Source organism: Chlorocebus sabaeus, chromosome 20 (genome assembly GCF_047675955.1).
Source record: "Chlorocebus sabaeus isolate Y175 chromosome 20, mChlSab1.0.hap1, whole genome shotgun sequence".
NCBI lineage: Eukaryota > Metazoa > Chordata > Mammalia > Primates > Cercopithecidae > Chlorocebus > Chlorocebus sabaeus.
Genome location: NC_132923.1, coordinates 69,540,169 through 69,562,363, shown reverse-complemented (window position 1 = coordinate 69,562,363; position 22,195 = coordinate 69,540,169). Strand labels below are relative to the sequence as shown.

Below are 22,195 nucleotides of genomic sequence, written 5' to 3'. Positions count from 1 at the left end.
AAATATTCAGTGTTTTTTATTTGTTATACGAGGTAATTCATTTTGACAAACAGCTACCCTCAAACCACAGAATATGGAAAGAAAGCGAAGATCAGCAAGCCCCGTATACCAATTTATGGCACAGCCTTAGAGACACTGTTGTGCAAGGAACAGCTTATTAGTACATTCGCTTTGTCTCTTTCTCCTTGTATTTCTCTCTCATATGCAGAATATTCCAACCTATATCAAATTGCACTGAAGTGATGAATTCTTTGGCCTCCTAATATGAAAAAGCCTTGTTAAAAGTGGAAAGTATTATTTGGGACCTGATTCATATTGATGTAGGACAAAGGTCTATTGTAAATCCCTAGTGAGGATTGGCTACCAGGAGCTTGGGGCATTTAAATAATTATAGGAGCTATCCAATCTCAGAATCAATATTTAAATACAAAAGCAGCAGATGGTAAAATTTAGATTGTTTTGTTGCAATATTCAACTCTATCTCCCCCTTCCCAATCCTGGGGGCACAGCATTTCCAAAGATATTTTTGGAAAGAAAGGGCTGTTTTTCCTTGCTTACTAGTCAAACATGTTATGCCAGCTGAAAGTAGGGAATTTTGATTGGATAGCAGAATGTGGCCAGTGCAAAAAATAAGAGAGTAGGTAGCCAACAATGAACAGAAGATAGAAAGAAGAGATGGGAAGGGCATTTTAAAGTTTTGCTTTCATGAAAGTTTCTCTTATTTTTCTGTTTTTCTAGCTGCCAAACAAGATAGAAATCATTATGCCAGGATCACCACCAAGAGGTCGGACTATCAGTTAAGTCAGTTCAGTATAGCAGAACACGGGGGAGTATCTAGGAAGGGCTAGCATGGTCCAGCAGTTAAGAGTTCACCTCTTGGTAGAGCTGTGTCACCTGGGTTTGAGTTCCAGCTTCACTACTTATTGGCTGGGTGTTCTTGGGCAAAGTGCTTAAACTCTCTGTTCCTTATTTTACTCATGAGTAAAGTGCAGATCATGTGAAGTTATTGTGAAGATTAATGAAATTGTTGTGAAAAGTGTTAAGTTATTGTTATGAGGCAAACATTGTGCATGACATTGAGGGTGCTAGTGGGAAAATAGATCCTTAGATAGACAATTTCAATGGAGTGTTTTTTAAGTGTCCAGGTGAAAGTTGTCTTTTTTTTTTTTTCTTTTTTTGAGACAGGTTCTTACTCTGTCACCCAGGTTGGAGTGCAATGGTGCGATATTAGCTCACAGCAACCTCTGCCTCCTGGGTTCAAGCAATTCTCCCACCTCAGCCTCTCGAGTGACTGTGATTATAGGTATGCACCATTATGCTCAGCTATTTTTTGTATTTTTAGTAGAAACAAGGTTTTACCATGGTGGGTGAGCTAGTCTTGAACTCCTGACTTCAAGTGATTTACCCACCTCGGCCTCCCAAAGTGCTGGGATTACAGGTGTGAGCCACCGCGCACGGCCAAGGGTTGTCTTTTGAATCACTTCTTCATTTGGACTGGGGTTGCAGAAGGCAGTCATGAGTTTTAAAATCAAGATGCCCACAAAAACTTACAAATTATGTGTATTTTGTAACCAACTGAATGGCATTGGTGAGACTTCCATATAGAACTGAAGAGTAAGCCAAGAGTCAAGATGACCTAGCTCTTCAGGGACTGGTAGAAGAGTCATGTAAGTATGTTAGCAAAAGTGCCAATCATGATATTTTTCTATTACTTTAGAGTAACTGAGAGAAGGGAAGTCGCCAAGAATCTTAACATGTGCCAAGCACTCTTTAAAACAGTTTACCTCCCTTAACTCATTGAATGCTCCAATAAGCGTACACTGCACATGACAGTATCCTTATTTTATAAATAAGGGCACTGAGGCTCAAAGAGGGAAAATAATTTGCCCAAGGTCATACAGCTGCTATGTGGTAGAGCAAGAAAGCAAAGATCTGCTCTAATAAGAAAAAAATCAAAGTCAGCAGTATTCCAAAGCCAGAATCAAAAGAAAGAAAAGCTGTGATTAATAGTGTTCAGATTCGCCCAGCTTTCTATGGTCTAGATTATAGGCCCTCTTCTTTGATATAGGCTAAGCGCTAACAGATTTTTTTCTTTATTATTTGCATCAGGGGAAGTTCAGAAGTAGAGCATTACTTTATGAGAAGTTCAGTAAGTTTTTTAAATCTTAAGAAGAAATGATTTACCAATTCATGGAGACACCCCTCCTCCAATAGATCTTTAATTAAAATAAAAACAGACGCATTGCATTCTGAAATGTGTCAGATTTTGTCCTGTCATGGATTACATTTACCATGTTTTTAATGCTGAAAGCTTTTTCAGGCAGCAGAACGCTTATAGTAGGTTTACTGAGAGAGCTGTTCACTCTTCAGTTCTCAGACAAAGCCAAGTCAGAAAGGCTTTCCATAATAAATTTAAATCATTTCCCACATGACAGAGCAGAAAGAAAACTGAAGGAGAGAGGCAATGGGACTGTGGTTCCTTTATAGCATACTCTTACCAATAGGAGAAGGTGACAATGACAGTAGGAACACTAGCCTGAGACCATTCTCAGCACTGCCAGAGAAGGTACGAGAGGTGGCAGGTCTTGGAGACACTCCCAGGGATGCCAGACACGTTCTGGATACTGCACACCGCTCTCACATCCACCAGAGGGCACTCAAAAATCTCACATTACTCTTCTGTGGGGCTATTTGAAACAGTTCCTTAACTTCCCCAAGCTTCAACATCCTCAGAATCAGAATGGAGAGTTACAAGGACTAAATGGGACATTAGACATAAAGCTCCTGGCTCATGGTATAGCCCAATGAATGTTGGTCTTTCCTTTATCATTCACCCAAACCAGCAGCACCAGCATACAAATAAGTTGATCTGGGAAGAGTCGGCGGGCTCCTCTAGTCTGCAGTCCTTCTGAGCTCACAGCTTGTCTCCTGTGACTCAGAACCTGCTAACTCTGGGAAAAAAGGGATTCTCGGTCTCCACCCTCCCCAAACTGATGAACTCATGCTGCCTGTTCGTGCTGCATGTCAGAATGTATCAAACATCACAATTAGAGAAGTTGCTTTGCAATTTTGGCCTGGAAGGGTAGCTGGGGATTTCAACTATGAAACGCGGCTGCCCACTCCTACCAGTTCATTGTCTCAGGCTTGTCTAAATAGAGAGCAGCACGTCATAACAGAGGGAACACTGGCCTAGAAGTCGAGAGCTCTGGATTCTGCGCCTACCTTCTTCGTCTGTCCATTGAATGGCATTGAATGGCCTTAAGCAAGTCACTTCATGTCCCTGGGCCCCTGTTTTCCCACTTATAAAATGAATCCTTGAATTAATTGTTAATCTGTAGATTCACTTCCAGTTTGGTGGTTCCTTGATATTTCCTTCCATCAGGGCAAGGCATAATCCAGGAGTGATGGACTACATACACCATTTGTAAACTTTATGTTGCCCAAAAAAAAAAAACAAAAAAAAAAACCCTGAACTGATTATACTGTTTTCAGTTGCTTCAGGAGACTAAGTGGCTAAATATCTGTTTTCCTACTAGCTCATTGAAGTTTTTTGTTCCATGGACCCTGTTGGACCAGTTAGGCTTGTTTTTCATTTTGATTAAGGAGACAAATTACCTAAGAAAGGATAATCTTTATTCCAAAAATTGAGTTTGACATCTTGTATCAGCCTAACCCATGAGATACCATATTTACTTGTCCAACTACTTCCATCCCACTCCCACCTTTTCGTTGATACTTTCAACTCTAAAATACGGGATGTGAAGGGGAAAATGTAAGAGTCTGGGTCCATGCCCTCTGGAAATCTTCATGATCCGTCAGAGCCACACCCCTATTTACTAGACTGCTGTGATCAGCTAGATTTTCACAGCAGTCACTATGCATAGTCATTGGATCCAAGAAAACATTTCACCCCTTCCTTCAGCACTTTACTATTATATTAAATGAGATTTCTGGGATGTCTATGAAGGACAGTGGGAGGAAGATAATAAGACTGGTTTGCAACGTTAGCATGGGACTGAAGCTTCTTGGGTCCCTGACCAAAAAGAAGAGTTCTGTGAGCTCAGTTAACTCTTGGGAAGTACCTTAGGGTTGGAAAACTTGGGGTGTGAATGGAGGTAATAGTCCTCTCTCCGGACTTGCAGAAGAGACAGATAGGGAAGGATGGAGTGAGAGATAGCTGAGGGGATGGTCTTCCCTGGCCAGTGTCTGCTTTACTTATTGTTTTTCTCCTCTGACAAAGGGCAAATTTAATAATAATAGTTTAGAACATCCTACTCTAAAAAGCATTTGCTTATTCTAATCCATACAACAGGACTATGAAATCAGCAGCGACAGATGTTTGAAATGCTGATTTTAGGGAAAGCAGAATGTCCACACAAAAGGGCCCACAGCAACATGACATCCATCTGGTACACTGACCATGGTTTAAGATCTAGTTTTGGACCTTTTGGATCCAGAAGGGTCACCAGAATGGGCCTGCATTAACCAAGCTTCCAGAAATGGAAATATAAAAACTAGATGCTCATGGACTAATTTCAGCAAGAAATGCAGCTGTGGGGCCAACCAGAAGGCTTGAGTCAGCAGGTTGGAACATTCTCTCCCAGTATGCTAATTGTTTCAGAAGCCAAATTATAATCAGAAGGCCAATTTATTCACTTAAAGTGAAAAATACAAATTATAAGTGAACCAGATGTTCATGTTAGCCCAGCCTTTCCTGACAGATAAACGACAAAGGAAACCACATTATCAGAAGAGTGCTTGGTGAGCAGGAACCCAAGCAAGGGGCATTTGCTGACTACAGTGTGTCTTTCAGCAAAGGCAGCTGGAGGCCCCCCACTCATGGAAGGGACAGCCTTGCAAAGAAAACTGTAGCACTTGAATCTGGGGAGCAAGCCTTCCTCTACTTGTATTAGGCATGGATGGGCACCGCCAGTGCTAGACTTGACAACTCTCCGTATTCTATGCTTCTGTTTCCCATGGTCCTTGTCAAAACAGGGTTATAATACAAATAATTAGTTCTCTGCTTACTTTCTGGGATTGCTCCCAAATTATCTCAATTGGAATTTTTGCAGTTCCAAATGTTGTTAGTCACACGTTTATGAACAGTGTCTTAGTTTCCTAGCACAGATGGCTAATTCAATTCACTAAATGAAGATTTTACTAGTTTAGCTCTTGAAAATCTTCTGTTTGATGTCTTGAGCAGCAGTGCACTTTCTGTAGAAAAGGTTATATGTGTGTGATATTTACAGATTTAGAAATGGAGACTCAGGGAGGCTGAGTGCCTTGCCCTTGGGCTGTGTAAACAGTAGAGCTGGAACTCAAATCCAGATCTTCTGGATCTTCAAATCCAGATTCTACACTTGTTCTATTGGATGTGACCAAGTTGTCTGCTATTAGTAAGTTTCATTTTAAAGCAAAAAAGAAAATGTGTTCTTAAGAATTATCTTTTAAAAACGTTAACTGATTTTTTATTTACTAAATGGCAGGGAGGGGAAGGTGGGTGTTGCATAAAAGTGTGTAGCGGGGAACATGAGATGATATGAATAAAAAGGTCACTCAGCTGTAGCTGCCTGGTACATCTGTACCCATGAGGTCCAGGCACAGAGCCTCAGTGATCTTGTCTGGGAGTAAACAGTGAATAAATGTGTCTTGTTGCAGAATCTGAGTGTCTCAGAGGCAAGAGGAAAAATTCTCCACTATCAGGTGACCTTGCAGGAGCTGACAGGAGGGAAAGTTATGACACAGAACATCACAGGACACACCTCCTGGACCACAGTCATTTCTAGAACCGGAAATTGGGTTGTGGCTGTGTCTGCAGCAAATTCAAAAGGCAGTTCTCTGCCCACTCGTATTAATATAATGAACCTGTGTGAGGCAGGTAAGTTCTAATTTTTCTTTAACATTGCCTGTGGAAAACTGTGTCTTACTCATCTCTTATCTCCTGCAGGCCTAACCCAGGGCCTAAAATGAGTAGCCAGGAGTTCAGGCTTTGGAGTCAACAGCTTTCAGAAGCTTTTTTTTTTTTTTCCAGTCAGCCTATGAGTAGCCTCGAACAAGTGAATGAACACCTCTGAGCTTCAATGTCCTCCTCTCTAAAATAGGAATTATATTGCCTGTCTCATTGGTCATTTTGAAACTAAATATTAATACATAGCAGATATTTAATACATTGTAGTTAAGGAAATACTAGTTACATTAAATTGAACACCAACATCTAACTAGCTTTTATAGAAGCAGGAGTAATATGTGTTAAGTTTAAGAAAACATTTTACACCTACAGTCAAAACCGATTTTAAAACCAAAGCTGAGGATGGTGGTATGTACCTATGGTCCCAGCTACTTAGGAGTATGAGGTGGGAGGATTGCTTAAGCCCAGGAGTTCCACACCAGTCTGAGCCTCACAGTGAGACCCCTTTCATCAAAAACAGATAAATAAATACAACCAATAATATTGAAATTCTGACTCTAATGAAACCATAGTAAAATTTTGTTTTACCATAGCCCTTTATTGCACAAGTTTAGATATGTATCCAATTACCTTTATCAGAAAATTCCCGACTAGATGTAGAGTCTCACATTTTATAGTCATATCCTCTGAAAATTAACTTCTCAGGATAAAAGCTCACAATTAGGCAAGGAAATTGATATTAATCCTATTTCTCAAGATCTGTATTATAAAAGAATTCCATGTCAAGTTCATTGGCCTAACTTCAAAAAATGCCTAATAGAGTAAAACTCTGTAATTAGATCCTCTCCTAAAATTCAGTTTAATAATTTTATCTACCAGTGGGTTTAGCAATCTTCATTTTGAAAAAGTCTACCAAAATGCTATTATTTAATATATACTGTTAAATCTTGGTTATATATCTTTTCAGTCATACATCTTTACACATAGAAATAAAGTATTAGATACAATACTTAGACGAAAATACAGGTAAGTATTAACGTATATATACATGTAAACAGTATATGTATATTATATACATATAACCTTGGGTTGGTGTATGAGTTAGGAATTTATCTTGGGATTAGGGTTGTTCTTACCAAAGGCCTGACTATAGGAACTTATTTATCCTCTCAAAAAAAGAGAAGTCCAAAGGTAGACAGCCTAGGGCTGGTGTGACAGCCTCATGATGCCATCAGGACTCTAGGCTCCTTCTTTCTGTTCCCTCTGCCGAGTTTGACTTTCATCCTCATGATGGAAGTGGTCCAAGATGGCTGCCAAGGCTCTAGCTATTTCCTTCTAGACAGCAGAAACAGAAAAGAAGGGCTCAGCCCTTACTTTTAAGGAGCTTTACCCCAGGGCTCACAACAACACTTGCATTCATCAGCCCACTGGTCACCTGGTCACACCCAGATGCAAAGGAGGCTCAAAAATATATTAAGGCAGTAATGTTCCCATGCTAAAAAGATGAGGAGAAGGTGTTTGTAGGCAACTGGTAATCTCTGTCTCATGTGGGGAAGACACCTAAGGCAGGAAGCTTGAAGGAAAAAAAAAAAAATTAACTATAGAAAAAAACACTTCAACTTTATGCATAGTAAAATAGATTTTTTAAAAGATACCATAAATAAAGTTTTAAAATACAAATAGCAATTTAAGAAAACTGTATGTCATCTTTTTAGCAGAGAGAGGGTTGATTTCTATATATCTATATATTTAAGTGTATATTTATATAACTTTTTCAAGTATAAAACTAGGGGATATGAACAGGCAACTCAAAAATAAGTATAAAAGGGAGCAACAAAGATATGAAAATATGTTTAGCCTAACTAGCAATCAATGAGATACAAATTTTGAGAAAACCTGAAAAACCAAATCAGACTGAGAAAGAGTAAGTAGAATGAACATATCCATGTTGGTGAGGGTGTGGGGAAGATACTCTTGTACATGCTAATGAGTGTGTAAATTGGTACAACTTACTGGGGAGCAACTTGGCAATACATAACGAACTTTAAATGTAAACTTGTATCTTTTGACCAGGACATTTTAGCCTTAGAAATGTATACTCAGCATTTCATAGGGTAAGTGCTTAAAAATGTAAGCACAAAGATGTTTGCTGAAAAATTGTTCGAAATAGTGAAACACCATAAACAACCTAAGTGTATAATAGTAAAGAATGGACTAGTTAAACTCATCATGACCCTCACCTGCCTTAATCCTACACCAACATTAAAGGGATGTTGCAGCTATGTTTTTTATTGACATGGACAGATACACATTAGAAGTGAAAAAGTAAGATTTTAAAAGTGTATATGAGATGATGCCATTTTAAATATATATTCACACCCAGTGCAGTGACTCGCACCTCTAATCCCAGCACTTTGGGAGGGCAAGGTGGGAGGATTGCTTGAGCCCAGAAGTTTGAGACCAGCCTGGCCAACAAAAGGAAAAAGATACAAAAAATAAAAAGAAGAAGAGCCAGCTGTGGTGGCTTACACCAGTGGTTGCACTACTTGGGAGGATGAGGTGGAAGGATTTCTTGAGGCTAGGAGATTGAGATTGCAGTGAACTGTGATCGCGCCACTGCACTCCAGCCTGGGTGACAAAGTGAGACTCTGTCTCAAAAGTAAATAAATAAATAAACATTTACATCAGCATGTACTTTTTGAAGGGTAAAATAAAAAAAAAAGTCTAGTTGAATATAGATGGAAATGTTAACAGAGATCATCTCTACATCTGGAATTACAAGTTATTTTTCTTCCCTTTTGCTTTTTATATTTAAAAATTTGTTCTTCAGTGGCTAAGTACTGCGTATGTAATTTTTAAAGTGAATTCTGTGGTTCTATTCTGCTGTTTTTAAAATGAAATATATCAGAATAACTTACTTCTTCAAACCTCACTGCAGATGGGTCTTGAGGTTTTAAACCTTATGAATTCTGTGGTCCCATTCCAGGTTCCTTAGTTAGATTTGGTGACAACTTCTCAAATGCCACATTCATCATGTTAGAGTTCATTTCTACTTTATTCATTCAACAGTCATTTTTGAGCATACACTATATAAGGCAGTTGGAATCCAGCATAGGTAAAAGATACAGTTGAGGTCCTCAACTTGTATTTAGTCAAGGGGGAGGGTCAGACATATAAGCAAGTAAAGTGCAGTACAGTAGAATAAGCATGAGGTTAGAGGTATGCATGGGGGCTCTAGGAACAGAGAATAGCCAAAGCATGAGCTTGTAGAGGAGGCCAGGAGAGCTGGTGACATGCGTACCAAGTATGGAGAGACAAAGTGGTGCTAGTCAGGCGAGGGAGAGTAGGTGTGCAGGCATGAGGGTTTGTTTTAAAGTGAGAGCTGAGCAGGCATAGGACTTGAAAAGAAGAACCAGGGATAAGGAAGAAGTTGAAGACAAAGGAGAGTGGGGGAATAATAAAGTCCCTGGGGAGATGGGAGATGATGAGGAGCCAGTGACCAAAAGAGGAAGAGGAACACTTCATCCTCTGAGAGTGGACAGAGGACCATTGATCACAGAATGATAAGAATGGGGTTGATGCAGAGATCATGTTGGGAGGGAAAGAAGGACATGAGGCAATTCTTGAGAGCCGAGCTGTAGTTAAGAGGGTCTTAGAAGTGCTGGTATCTCAAGGGCCTCTTGCCTCTCCTAAGATCACACCCGAGCCATTCATACAAGTAGTTCTGTGTCCCAGAAGGACCTGGAGAACTGCATGGTCCTGTCTTTGAGGACTTTGTCTCACACATACCCTGAATGATCTGTAGGGGTAGAACATGACTCTGTGCCTTCTCCTCCTTCAATATACATTCATATCGTTTACATATGTATCTTTCCTTCAAGAAAAGGATAAAATAATGCCCCAACATTATTTAGGCTGATTTATGCTGATTTTGAGAGACCAGAGACAAATCTGTTGTAAAAAGCACCTGCCACAGCATTGTATATCAAGAGGCACAAGAGTGATTTTGTTAGCTTATGATGAAAGTTACATGCTAACCAGGCATGGTGGCACATGACTGTTTTCTGAGCTACTTGGGAGGCTGAGGCAGGAGGAATGCTTGGGCCCAGGAGTTGGAGGCTGCCATGAGCCATGATTGTGTCACTGTACTTCAGCCTGGGCAACAGAGCAAGACATTATCTGAAAAAAAAAAAAAAAAAAAAAAGCCAGGGCCAGGCGCAGTGGCTCACACCTGTAATCCCAGGACTTTGGGAGACCGAGGCAGGTAGATCACTTGAGGCCAGGAGTTCAAAACCAGCCTGACCAACACAGTGAAACCCCGTCTCTACCAAAAAATACAAAACTAGCCAAGTGCGGTAGTATGCGCCTGTAGTCCCAGCTACTCAGGAGACTGAGGCGGGAGAATTGTTTGAATCTGGGAGGCGGAGGTTGCAGTGAGCCAAGATTATGCCACTGTACTCCAGCCTGGGCAATAGAGTGAGAGACCCTGTCTCAAAAAAAAAAAAAAAAAGGAATGTGTTCTAAACCTACCAGTCGACGAGTAAAATGTATTAAATATTTCAAAGACCTAGCCCTTCCACTCAAGACCTCTTGAAACTACAGGAAGAGTCAGAAGCCAGTACAGTCATAAACACAGGCTCACAGAGATGGCAGAGACTGGGGCCCTAGGAGGTGAAGTAACAACCAAGATCATACATCTAATAGTGGCAGAGCTTCATGGAAAACCAGACCACCCTTGGGTGAGCACTTTTTCCAAATGCCTTCTGAACATTATAACTTCATATAGAAGCTCTAAGTGAAAATGGAGATGGGAAGAACAATTGAGGCTAAAGGAAAGGTGACAGGCAGAAGGTGAGTTGTTAGCAGACTTTTGAAGGAAAGAACATGCCCCAGCAAACATCATGAGAGAGGAAATTCTAGGTTGGTTCCTGGCAGGTGTGGTGACTCAGAGACCGAAGAACCCTAGGCAATGCCAAGGTGATTTGCTTAGCTAATTCCAGAGAAAGCAGTGGTTAGAAAGGCTTTTTGGCTTTTTTACCTCAATACTCGGCAAGGGATCTTACAAACCATAGTGTTCAATAAATACTTGCTGAATGAGTAAATTTTATTCTCAACAAATGAAACAAAACAAAAAGCCCATAGCGTAACCAGGATATCAAATACCAATATTTGATATTTGATATCAAATATCAAATAACCATTGCTGGGAATTCCAGTTCCTGACAAGATAGCCAGTACACTGTCTACAGCCTCTACCACTAAACCTGGCCCTGAAGCTGCTGCAGAGAGATACGATATGGATAGCTGAGTTCCCCCTAGTGGGGAATAGTGATGAAGCAGGGAGGACCAAGGGAGCTTTCTACTTGTTCTCTTGATTTCTTTCCCTTCCTGTTGTGATCGCTGCCCAGGCATTTCTATGATGGGGTAGGAAATTCTGGAGAGCGTGGCAGAGTAACCGTCAAGGAAGCCCTGGAACTTCACTGGGAAGGAGCTCTGGGAGCAAAGAGTGCCTGTGAGCTGGCTGACCCTTCGGCAATTTTTTTCCTGCCACCCATCCCATAGGCCTGGCAGTTTCAAACAAGAATAATAGCCCAATTCCCTCATGAAAAGCAGTGCCTACCACAGAGGTACTAGTTTGATTCTGGAGGTACATGTATGCTTAAGGGGTGCCTGGGAACAAAGAGCTCAGGTTGTATCACTGCAGGGTCTCTGACCTGGAGCTTTCCAAGCTGTAAAACCTCTCCTCCCTACCCTAAACATACGTGGAGGACCATGAGCTACAGCTGTACTTTGACTCCTCTCCCCATAAAAAAAGAAAATCCAAGGTTGTTGACCAATCAAAGAAAATAAAACACGATCCCAAAAGAAAAAATCAAGACAAATGTGAAGACCACAAGCCCTGGGAATGACAGGCAACAAAGCAGTATCATAGAAAATAGAACTAATGCAACAGATAGTAGAAAAGATTAGAATAAATGTGAAAAGCATCCTTAGAAAGATAAGAGAGAATACCGAAACATGGAGCAGAAACAGGTAGTTATGAAGAAAACCCAAACAGAGACAGTATGGAATGTTTAGGGTTTTTTTAAGGGATATTAAACAGATTGCTTATTCACTCTTAAATACAGCATGTTTTAGGCCAAGCGTGGTGGCTCATGCCTGTGGCACTTTGGGAGGCCGAGACAGGGAGATCACTTGAAGCCAGGAATTTAAGACCAGCCTGGCCAACATGGTAAAACCCCTGTCTCTACTTAAAAAAAAAAAAAAAAGAAAAAAGAAAAAAAAGAAAAGTTAGCTGGGTGTGATGGCGCACACCTGTAATCCCAGCTACTCGGGAAGCTGAGGCACAGGAATTGCTTGAAACTGGGAAGTGGAGGTTGCAGTGAGCTGAGACCATGCCACTTCACTCCAGCTTGGGTGACAGAGTGAGATTCTGTCTCAAAAAAAAAGAAAAGAAAAGAAAAAAATAAAAAGCACGTTTTATTAGAATAACCTCAAAGGGCCATTAAAGAAAATGATTTCAGTATTGTACAGCAACAAATAATAGAATCTAGCAAAAGTGTTGTTTTTTTTTAAACCTTTGAAGTTTCTAATATACTTTGTCTATTTAGAAAACAAACACATTTAGTTGTTTCCATCTCTTAAACTTCAGTTGCATTGCATTCTTCAAACATCTTTTCATATTAGGGCTTAATGTGGTTTGAACATTTTGCTAGAATAGTATTCTACTTTTGTCTGAGTGGTCAATTACATCTATCTTTTCCAGCATACAAACTCCAATATATTTAAGAGAATGCAAGAAAAGTTTAGTTATTGAAACAACTAACTCAGCTGATGGGATGAATAACAGAGAGGATTGATCTGAAGATTAAATTAGCGAGATGAAGAGTAGGGGTGAAATTCTTCCAGAAGGTGTAAAAAAATGCGTAACGCAATTGAAAGATTAGAACAATTAAAACACTGAAGGAGCAGAAATAGATGTTATATCAACCATCTAAAAGGAGTCAGAGTAGAGGGAAAAATGGAGGGGAACAAATATTTAAAGACTAGTGATCAAGAATATTACAGAGTGAAAGAAAGACGTAAGATCTCAAGTGGAAAGAACTCAGAGTGCTAAACCCAACATAATTTTTTTTTCATTTTATCATAAAGTGTGAGGACCTTAAAGCCAAAGAAAAAAGTATAACAATATTTAGGGATAAAAAAAGCAAATCACCTACTAAGGAACAAGAATCAAAAGGACACTAGATATGTCAGTGTCTAAATATAAAATACATACAAAAATACAATAATATAATATCTTCAAATGGAAGAAAGGAAAGAACTTTAAATCCAGAAATGTTTCTCCAGCTAAACTATCATTTAAAAATGAGAGAGAACTGGCTGGGCACAGCAGCTCACACCTGTAATCCCAGCACTTTGGGAGGTCAAGGCGGGTGGATCACCTGAGGTCAGGAGTTCGAGACCAGCTTGGCCAACCTGGTGAAACCCTGTCTCTACTAAAAATACAAAAATTAGCTGGGGATGGTGGTGGGGGCATGTAATCCCAGCTACTTGGGAGGCTGAGGCAGGAGAATCACTTGAAGCCAGGAGACAGAGGTAGCAGTGAGCCGAGATTGTACCACTGCACTCCAGCCTGGGCAACAAGAGCAAAATTCCATCTCAAAAAAAAAAAAATTAATTGAAATTAAAGTTTAAAAAATTAAAAAGAGAGAAAACTTAAGTAATAAATTCAGAGGAACAAGATATAAGGATAAAAGAGAGAGAGAGAAGATGCAAATAAAACACCAAGCAAAATAAGAGGGAAAGAATATTTTCCCCTAGTAAAAGTAAACTTTCAAACATAGGTGAAATAAACTTATCGTTAAATATTGTAAAAGCTAAAAAATTGGCACAAAATTTTTTTTTTAATTTTAAGTAATAACTATTAAATAGGTTGAAATAAGAATAAAAATCTTAGCCCAGATGCAGTGGCTCATGCCCATAATCCCAGCACTTTGGGAGGCCAAGGCAGGCAGATCACTTGAAGCCAGGAGTTCCAGACCAGCCTGGCCAACATCGTGAAACCCCGTCTCTACAAAAATACAAAAATTAGCTAGGCATGGTGGTGCACACCTGTAGTTCCAGTTACTTGGGAGGCTGAGGCACGAAAATGGCTTGAGCCCAGGAGGCAGATGTTGCAGTGAGCCGAGATTATGCCACTGAACTCCAGCCTAGGTGACAAAGCAAGACTCTGTCTCAAAAAGAAAAAAAAAAAAGAATAAAAAACTCATTTACATACAACATGCCCTCCAAAAAAGCCCCAGCCCCAAATTGTTTTACAACTGAATTCTTAATTCAATGTTACTTCAAGTGGCTATGGAAAATATAAAATAAAGAAAGCTGTCTAACCTGTTTCCTAAGACTAATTTAACTTTGGTATTAAAACCAGATAAAGGTAACACAAGGAAAGTTATTGCCTAAATCACTTATGAACATTGACATATAACCTGATGAATGAGAGATGTGGATTCAACACATTTATTAAAAATTAGTGGAGGCCGCACACGCAGTGGCTCACACCTGTAATCCCAGCACTTTGGGAGACTGAGTTGGGTGGATCACTTGCGGTTAGGAGTTCAACACCAGCCTGGCCGACATGGTGAAACCCTGTATCTACTAAAAATAGAAAAATTAGCTGGACGTCGTGGCATATGCCTGTAATCCCAGCTACTCTGGAGGCTGAGACAGGCGAATCACTTGAATCTGGGAGGTGGCAGTTGCAGTGAGCCGAGATCGTGTGATTGCACTCCAGCCTGGGCAACAGAGCATCTCAAAAAAAAACAAAAAACAAAAAAAAACCTAGTGGTGATACTTTCAGTTTCCAGTCTAGCATCTAAGGCACTTTGGAGGTCATCATTCTGTCATAATAACAAGTAAAAACTCAACAAACTGGAAAATCAACATTTCTTCTTTGACCTATGAGAGAAGTGAGGCTATATGGCAAGCCACTGCCCTGAAAATTGAAGAGATAGACAGGTAAATACAGAGAATCACAAATTACCATAGCAAAAATCCCCAAGCAGAAAACTTCATGGGAACCAGTGCTGAGGTAGGAAAACCTGAACTGTAACTCACAAATTGCTAGAGGCTCAGAACGGACAAATCTGAGAGTTAAAATCTCCACTGGGGATCAGTCATAGGAGGTCCTCACAGTTTTGCGAGTTTTACCTTAAGGAGCTTGACCAGGGGCTGGGTGCAGTGGCTCACACCCGTAATTCCAACACTTTGGGAGGCTGAGGCAGGTGGATCACTAGAGGTCAGGAGTTCGAAACCAGCCTGGCCAACATGGTGAAACCCCATCTCTACTAAAAATGCAAATTAGCCAGCGTGGTAGTGCATGCCTGTGATCCCAGCTGCTTGGAAGGCTGAGGCAGGATAATCACTTGAACCCAGGAGGCAGAGGTTGTAGTGAGCTGAGATGGTGCCACTGAACTCCAGCCTGGGTGACAGAGCAAGACTGTCTCAGGAGCAAAAATAAATAAATAAATAAATAAATAAATAAATAAATAAATAAATAAATGGAGCTTGACCAGGTTCTCGCAGTGAATATCAGAAAAATCTCCCATGTTTCTCTCAGTGGGAGGGAAAAAGGAACCGTTATAAAATACATCAGAGTTGGCCAGGTGCAGTGGCTCATGCCTTGCAATTCCAGCACTTTGGGTGGCCAAGGCGGGCAGATCACTGGAGGTCAGGAGTTTTGAGACCAGCCCGGCCAACATGACAAAACCCTGTCTCTACTAAAAATAAAATTAGCCAGGCGTGGTGGTGCGTGCCTGTAATCCCAGCTACTTGGAAAGCTAAGGCAGGAGAATCACTTGAATCCAGGAGGCGGAGGTTGCAGTGAACCAAGATCACTCTACTGCACTCCAGCCTGGGTGACAGAGTGAGTGAAACTCCACCTCAAAAAAAAAAATACACCAGAGTATTCTGTTTTTAACAAGCCCTGCCCTCCAAGGAAACTGTTTTAACAGGGCTGAACTATTGGAGTTTTATCAGAACCTGACCAACTTGGTGGAAGGAACATATCTAATTCCATCCTAGTCTGGCCTTCTATGTGGAGGGAAAGGAAATACCCAACTCCAATCCCCTCTATTCTTCTAGGTGGGAGAAGGAAAATACCCAACTCCAGCCCACTGTAGCCATCCTATCCCACTTAAGGGGGGAAAACTGATAAGCACTGGCAAGTTCCCAGTCCAGAAGCACAGGCTCACAAAAAGACAGGGATGTAATCACAGGGTTATAGAATGCTTCCTTTCCCCCGACACCTTTCTACCACATTACTAAAAGCCCATTTACTGCATATTCTTTTACTCAGTAAATCGTATCCACTTTTCAACAAAAAATTATAAGGCATACTAAAAGGCAAAAAACAAACAAACAACAACAAAACAGCAGTTTGTTGAGACACAGCAAGCATCAGAACCATACTTGCATATGGCAGGGATGTTGGAATTATCAGAACAAAACAGCAGTTTGTTGAGACACAGCAAGCATCAGAACCATACGTAGATATGGCAGGGATGTTGGAATTATCAGATCAGGAATTTAAAACAACTATGATTAATATGCTAAGGGTTCTAACAGTTAAAGTAGAAAACCTGCAAAAACCGATGGGCAGGGTAATCAGAGAGATTAGAATTCTAAGAAAGAATCAAAAAAGAAATGCTAGAGATAAAAAACAGTGTAACAAATGAAGAATGTCTTTGATGGGTAATTTGTAAAATAGACATATCTGGGAGAGGAGTTTTTGAGCTTCAAGATATGTCAATAGAAACCGCTAAAACTAAAAAGCAAAGAGAACAAAGACTAAAAAAACATAACAGCATATACAAAATCTGTGGAACAACTACAAAAGATGTAACATACACATAATGGAAATACCAGAAGGTTAAAAAAAAGAAAAGAATAAAAGAAATACTTGAAACAATAATGAATGACAATTTCTCAAATTAATGTCAGACACCAAACCACAGACCCAGGAACCTTAAAGGACACCAAACAGGGTAAATGGCACCCTCCACCCACAACAAATACTATACCTACATACATCATTCAAACTGCAGAAAATCAAAGATAAAGAAAAAACTCTTGAAAGAAGCCACAGGAAAAAGAAAACTTATCTATATAAGACCAAAGATAAGAATTACATCTAACTTCTTCAAAGAAAACATGCAGGCCGGGCGCGGTGGCTCACACGTGTAATCCCAGCACTTTAGGAGGCCGAGGTGGGTGGATCACCTGAGGTTAGGAGTTCAAGACCAGCCTGGCCAATATGGTGAAACCCTGTCTCTACTAAATATACAAAAATTAGCTGGGCATGGTGGCACACGCCTGTAGTCCCAGCTACTTGGGAGGCTGATGCAAGAGAATCGCTTTAACCTGGGAGGCAGAGGTTGCAGTGAGCTGAAATCACGCCACTGTACTCCTGCCTGGGTAACAAAGTTAGACTCCATCTCAAAAAAGAAAAGGAAAAAAAAAAAAAAAAAAAGATACCATGCAAGCAAGAGGAGAGTAGAGTAAAATATTTAAAGTATTGAGAGAAAAAAAGCCCACCAACCTAGCAGTCTATACCCTGTGAAATTATCCTTCAAACGTGAAGGAAAAATAAGGACTTCCCAGATAAAGGTTGAATAAATTTGTTGCCAGTAGACCTGCCTAGCAAAAAATGTGAAATGAAGTTTTTCAAAGAGAAGGAAAATGAGATAGGTCAGAAACTTGGAACTATATAGAAAAAGGAAGAACATCAAAGAAGAAATAAGTGAAGGTAAAATACAAACTTTAATTACTCTTTTTATTTTTTTTTTCTTGTGACAGAGTCTCGCTCTGTCACCATGCTGGAGTGCAGTGGCATGATCTTGGCTCACTGCAACTTCCAACTCCCTGGTTCAAGCAATTCTCCTGCCTCAGCCTACCAAGTAGCTGGGATTACAGGTACATGCCACCACACCCAGCTAATTTTTGTATCTTTAGTAGAAACGGGGTTTCACTATGTTGGCCAGGATGGTTTCGATTTCCTGACCTTGTGATCTACCCGCCTCGGCCTCCCAAAGTGCTGGGATTACAGGCGTGAGCCACTGTGCCCAGCCAATTATTCTTATTCTTTTTTTTTTTTTTTTTTTGAGACGGAATTTCCTTCTTGTTGGCCAGGCTGGAGTTCAATGGCGTGATCTCGGCTCACCACAACCTCTGCCTTCCAGGTTCAAGTGATTCTCCTGCCTCAGCCTCTCTAGTAGCTGGGATTACAGGCATGTGCCACCATGCCCACCTAATTTTGTATTTTTAGTAGAGACGGGGTTTCTCCATGTTGGTCAGGCTGGTCTCGAACTCCCAACTTCAGGTGATTCGCCTGCCTCAGCCTCCCAAAGTGCTGGGATTACATCCATGAGCCACTGTGCTTGGCCAATTATTCTTATTCTTAATCAACCTAACAGCAGTTTATTCAAAACAACAATAGTAACAGTATATTTGATTACATATGTTTGTGTATTATAAATGCTTATGCATGCTTATATGTAAGTGAAATGAATTATAGCAATGAATCCCAGCATGGGATAAGAGGGAGGACTTTGGATTATTTTGCTATTTAAGGTATTTCTGCTACTCATGAAGCAGTATATTGTTATTTGAAAGGAGACTTAAATTAGTTGTAAATGTATATTGCAAACAGTAGAGCAAACACTAAAAATCATTTTAAAAGAAATATAACTGATATGCTAAAAAGGGGCAGAAAATGAAATCATATAAACTGATCAATTAAAACCACAAATGGCAGAAAAAGAATGACAAAACAAGGGATAGATGACAAAGGCAACAAATAGAAAATAGTAACACATGTAGTACATATTACTCCAACTCCATCAAGTTATTTTGAACATCAATGGATAAAAACAGCAATTACAAAACAGTCAAAGTGGATAAAAAACAAGACTCAACTATAGTTGTCTATAAGAAACCAACTTTAAATATATAGACATATAGACTGGCACAGTGGCTCACGCCTGTAATCCCAGCACTTTGGAAGGCTGAGGCAGGCGGATCACTTGAGGTCAGGAGTTCAAGACCAGCCTGGCCAACATAGTGAAACTCTGTCTCTCCTAAAAATACAAAAATTAGCTGGGCGTGGTGGTGCACGCCTATCATCTCAGCTACTTGGGAGGATGAGGCAGGAGAATCGCTTGAACCCAGGGGGTGGAGGCTGCAGTGAGCCGTGATCACACCACTGCACTCCAGCCTGTGAGACAGAAGGAGACTCCGTCTCATAATAAATAAATAAATTTTAAAATAGACACATATAGAGCAAATGTAAACAGATAGAGAAAGATATGCCATGTTAACATTAGCCAAAAAGCTGGAGTAGCTGTATTAATTTCAGACAGAACGGACTTCGAAGCAGAGAAACTTATCAATGGCAACTGGGAGCATTACTTAATGATAAAGGAGTCTATTCTCAAAGAAAACATAACAATCTTTAATGTGTATGGACTTAACAACAATCAAAATGCATAAGCCAAAAACTGATAGCACTGCAAGGAGAAATAGATGAATCCACTATCATAGTCAGACTTCAAGACCACTGTGTCAGAAATGGCCAGATTCTGCAGACAGGACAAAGACTGCAGACAGAAAATCATTAAAGACATAGTTGAACTCAATAGCATCCTCAATCAACTAAACATAATTGACATCTGTAGCCAAATTCATCTAACAACAGCATAATACACATTCTTCTCATGCTTATATGGAACATTCACCAAGATAGACCATATTCTGGGCCATAAAATACACTTTAACAAATTTTAAAAAATAGATATCATGCACTGTCTGCTCCCAGACCACAGGGGAAATAAACTAGAAATCAGTAACAGAAAGATAGCTGGAAAATCCCAAAATAGAGATTAAACAACACACTTCTAAATAAAACATTGGTCAAAGAATAAGAGACCAATTTCTCAAGAGAAATTTTGAAATAGTTTGAACTAATTGAAAATAAAAATAAAACATCAAAATTTATGGAATGCAGCAAAATCAGTGCTTAGAGGAAAATTTATAACATTGAATGAATACATTAGAAAAGAAGAGAGGTCTAAAATCAATAATCTAAGCTTTTACCTTAGGAAACTAAAAAAATAATGGATCAAATAACCCCAAAGTAAGCAAGTAGTAATAATAATAAAAATCAGAGCAGAAATAAATGAAATTCAAAACTGGAATAAAGAGATAAATTAATGAAACCAAAAGCTAATTCTTTAAAAAGATCAATAAAATTTATAAAATTTCTAGCCAGGTTAACCAAGAAAAAGAGAGAAAGAGGATGAAAATTACCAATATCATAAATAAAAAGGGGCTCTCATCACTGATCCCATGGATATCAAAAGGATAATAATCAAATACTATGAACAACTCTGTGCCCACAAATTTGATAATCTAGATGAAATGGACCAATACATTGAAAGACACAATCTGCCAAAACTAACACAAGAGGAAATAGACAATTTGAATAGGTCTATACCTATTAATGAAATTGAATCAATAATGAATAACCTTCCAAAGCAGAAGGAACTAGCCTCAGATGAGTTCACTGGTGAATTCTACCATATATTTAAGGAAAAGAAATCATACTAATTATCTACAATCTCTTCCAGGAGATAAAGCCAGAGAAAACACTTCCAAACTCATTCTATTAGGCCAAATACCAAAACCAAAAATATTACAAGAAAAAAAAATGGCAGACCAGTATCTCACATGAACATAGATGCAAAAATCCTCAACAAAATATTAGCAAATCAAATCCAACAATATATGAAAAAAAATTATCCTCCATGACCAGTGTAGTGGGATTTACTCCAGGTATGCAAATCTGGTTCAATATTTAAAAATCAGTTAATGTGACTGAGCATGGTGGCTCATGCCTGTAATCCCAGCACCTTAGGGGGCCGAGGTGGGAGGATCGCGTGAGCCCAGGAGTTTGAGACCAGTCTGGGCAACATAGCAAGACCTTGTCACTACTTTTTTTTTTTAATTAAAAAAAAAAGAAAAAATCAAATAATGCAATTCATTATATAACAGGCTAAAGAAGAAAATCAGATGATCATATCAATAGATGCAGAAAAGGCATTTGACAAAAGCCAACATGTATTCATGATTAAAAACTTTTGGCAAACTAGGAAGAGAAGGAAATTTCATCTACTTGATAAAAAAAAATCTACAAAAACCCTACAGTTAATATCATATTTAATGATGAGAAACTGGAAGTTTTTCCAGTAAGATAAGGAACAAACCAAGGATGTACCCTCTCACCCACTGTATTGGTGAAACAATAGACAAATAAATCAATGATATAGAATAGATAATCAAGAAATAGGCCCACATAATTATATTCAAGTGATCTTTACAAGTGAACAATGGTAATACAATGGAGCAAAGACAGTCTTTTCAGCAAATGGTGCTGGAACAACTGGACATTTATATGCAAAAATAAATGAATCATAGACCTTAACTCTTCACAATAAATTAACTCAAAGTGCATCATAGACTTAACGATAAAATGAAAAACTATATAACTTTCAGAAGATAACATAGGAGGAAATGTAGATGACATTGGGTATGGCAATGACTTTTTAGATACAAGACCAAGGACATGATCTATGAAAGAAAGAATTGGTATGCTGAACTTCATTAGAATTAAAAACGTCTGCTCTGTGATAGACACTATCGAGAGAGTGAGAAGACACAGACTACAGAAAATATTTGCAAAAGACATACTTTATAAAGCACTGTTATCCAAAATATACAAAGAACACTTAAAATTTAACAATAAGAAAAGGGACAACCAATCAAAAATGAGCAAAAAATGCAATTGACACCTCGCCAAAGAAGATGGCAAATAAGCATGTAAAATGATGACCAACATCATATGTTATTAGACAATTGCAAATTAAAGCAACAATGAGGTATCACTATACACCTACTAGAATGGCTAAAATCTAAAACACTGAGAACACAAAATGCTGGCAAGGATGTGGAGTAACAAAAACTCTCATTCAATGCTAATGGGCATGCAAAATGGAAGAGCCACTTTGGAGAAATTGGCAGTTTCTTACAAAACTGAATATACTCTTACCATATGATCTAGCAATCACACTCTTTGGTATTTACCCAAATGAGCTCAAAACGTATATCCACACAAAAACCTGCACATGAGTGTTTACATGGTTTTGTCTACAATTGCCAAAACTTGGGGGGAAA

General features: G+C 39.3%; 1 protein-coding gene across 3 annotated transcripts in view; it reads left to right on the top strand.

Annotated features, from left to right (window-relative positions):
- The window catches only part of IL12RB2 (interleukin 12 receptor subunit beta 2), a 97,917-nt gene that overhangs the window by 43,729 nt on the left and 31,993 nt on the right, over positions 1 to 22,195 (top strand). For all 3 annotated transcript variants that reach the window (XM_038001423.2, XM_073007216.1, XM_007978358.3), the window contains exon 9: positions 5,659 to 5,878. In XM_038001423.2, coding sequence (XP_037857351.1) covers positions 5,659 to 5,878 — 220 coding nt within the window. The remainder of the gene's footprint in view (positions 1 to 5,658; positions 5,879 to 22,195) is intronic.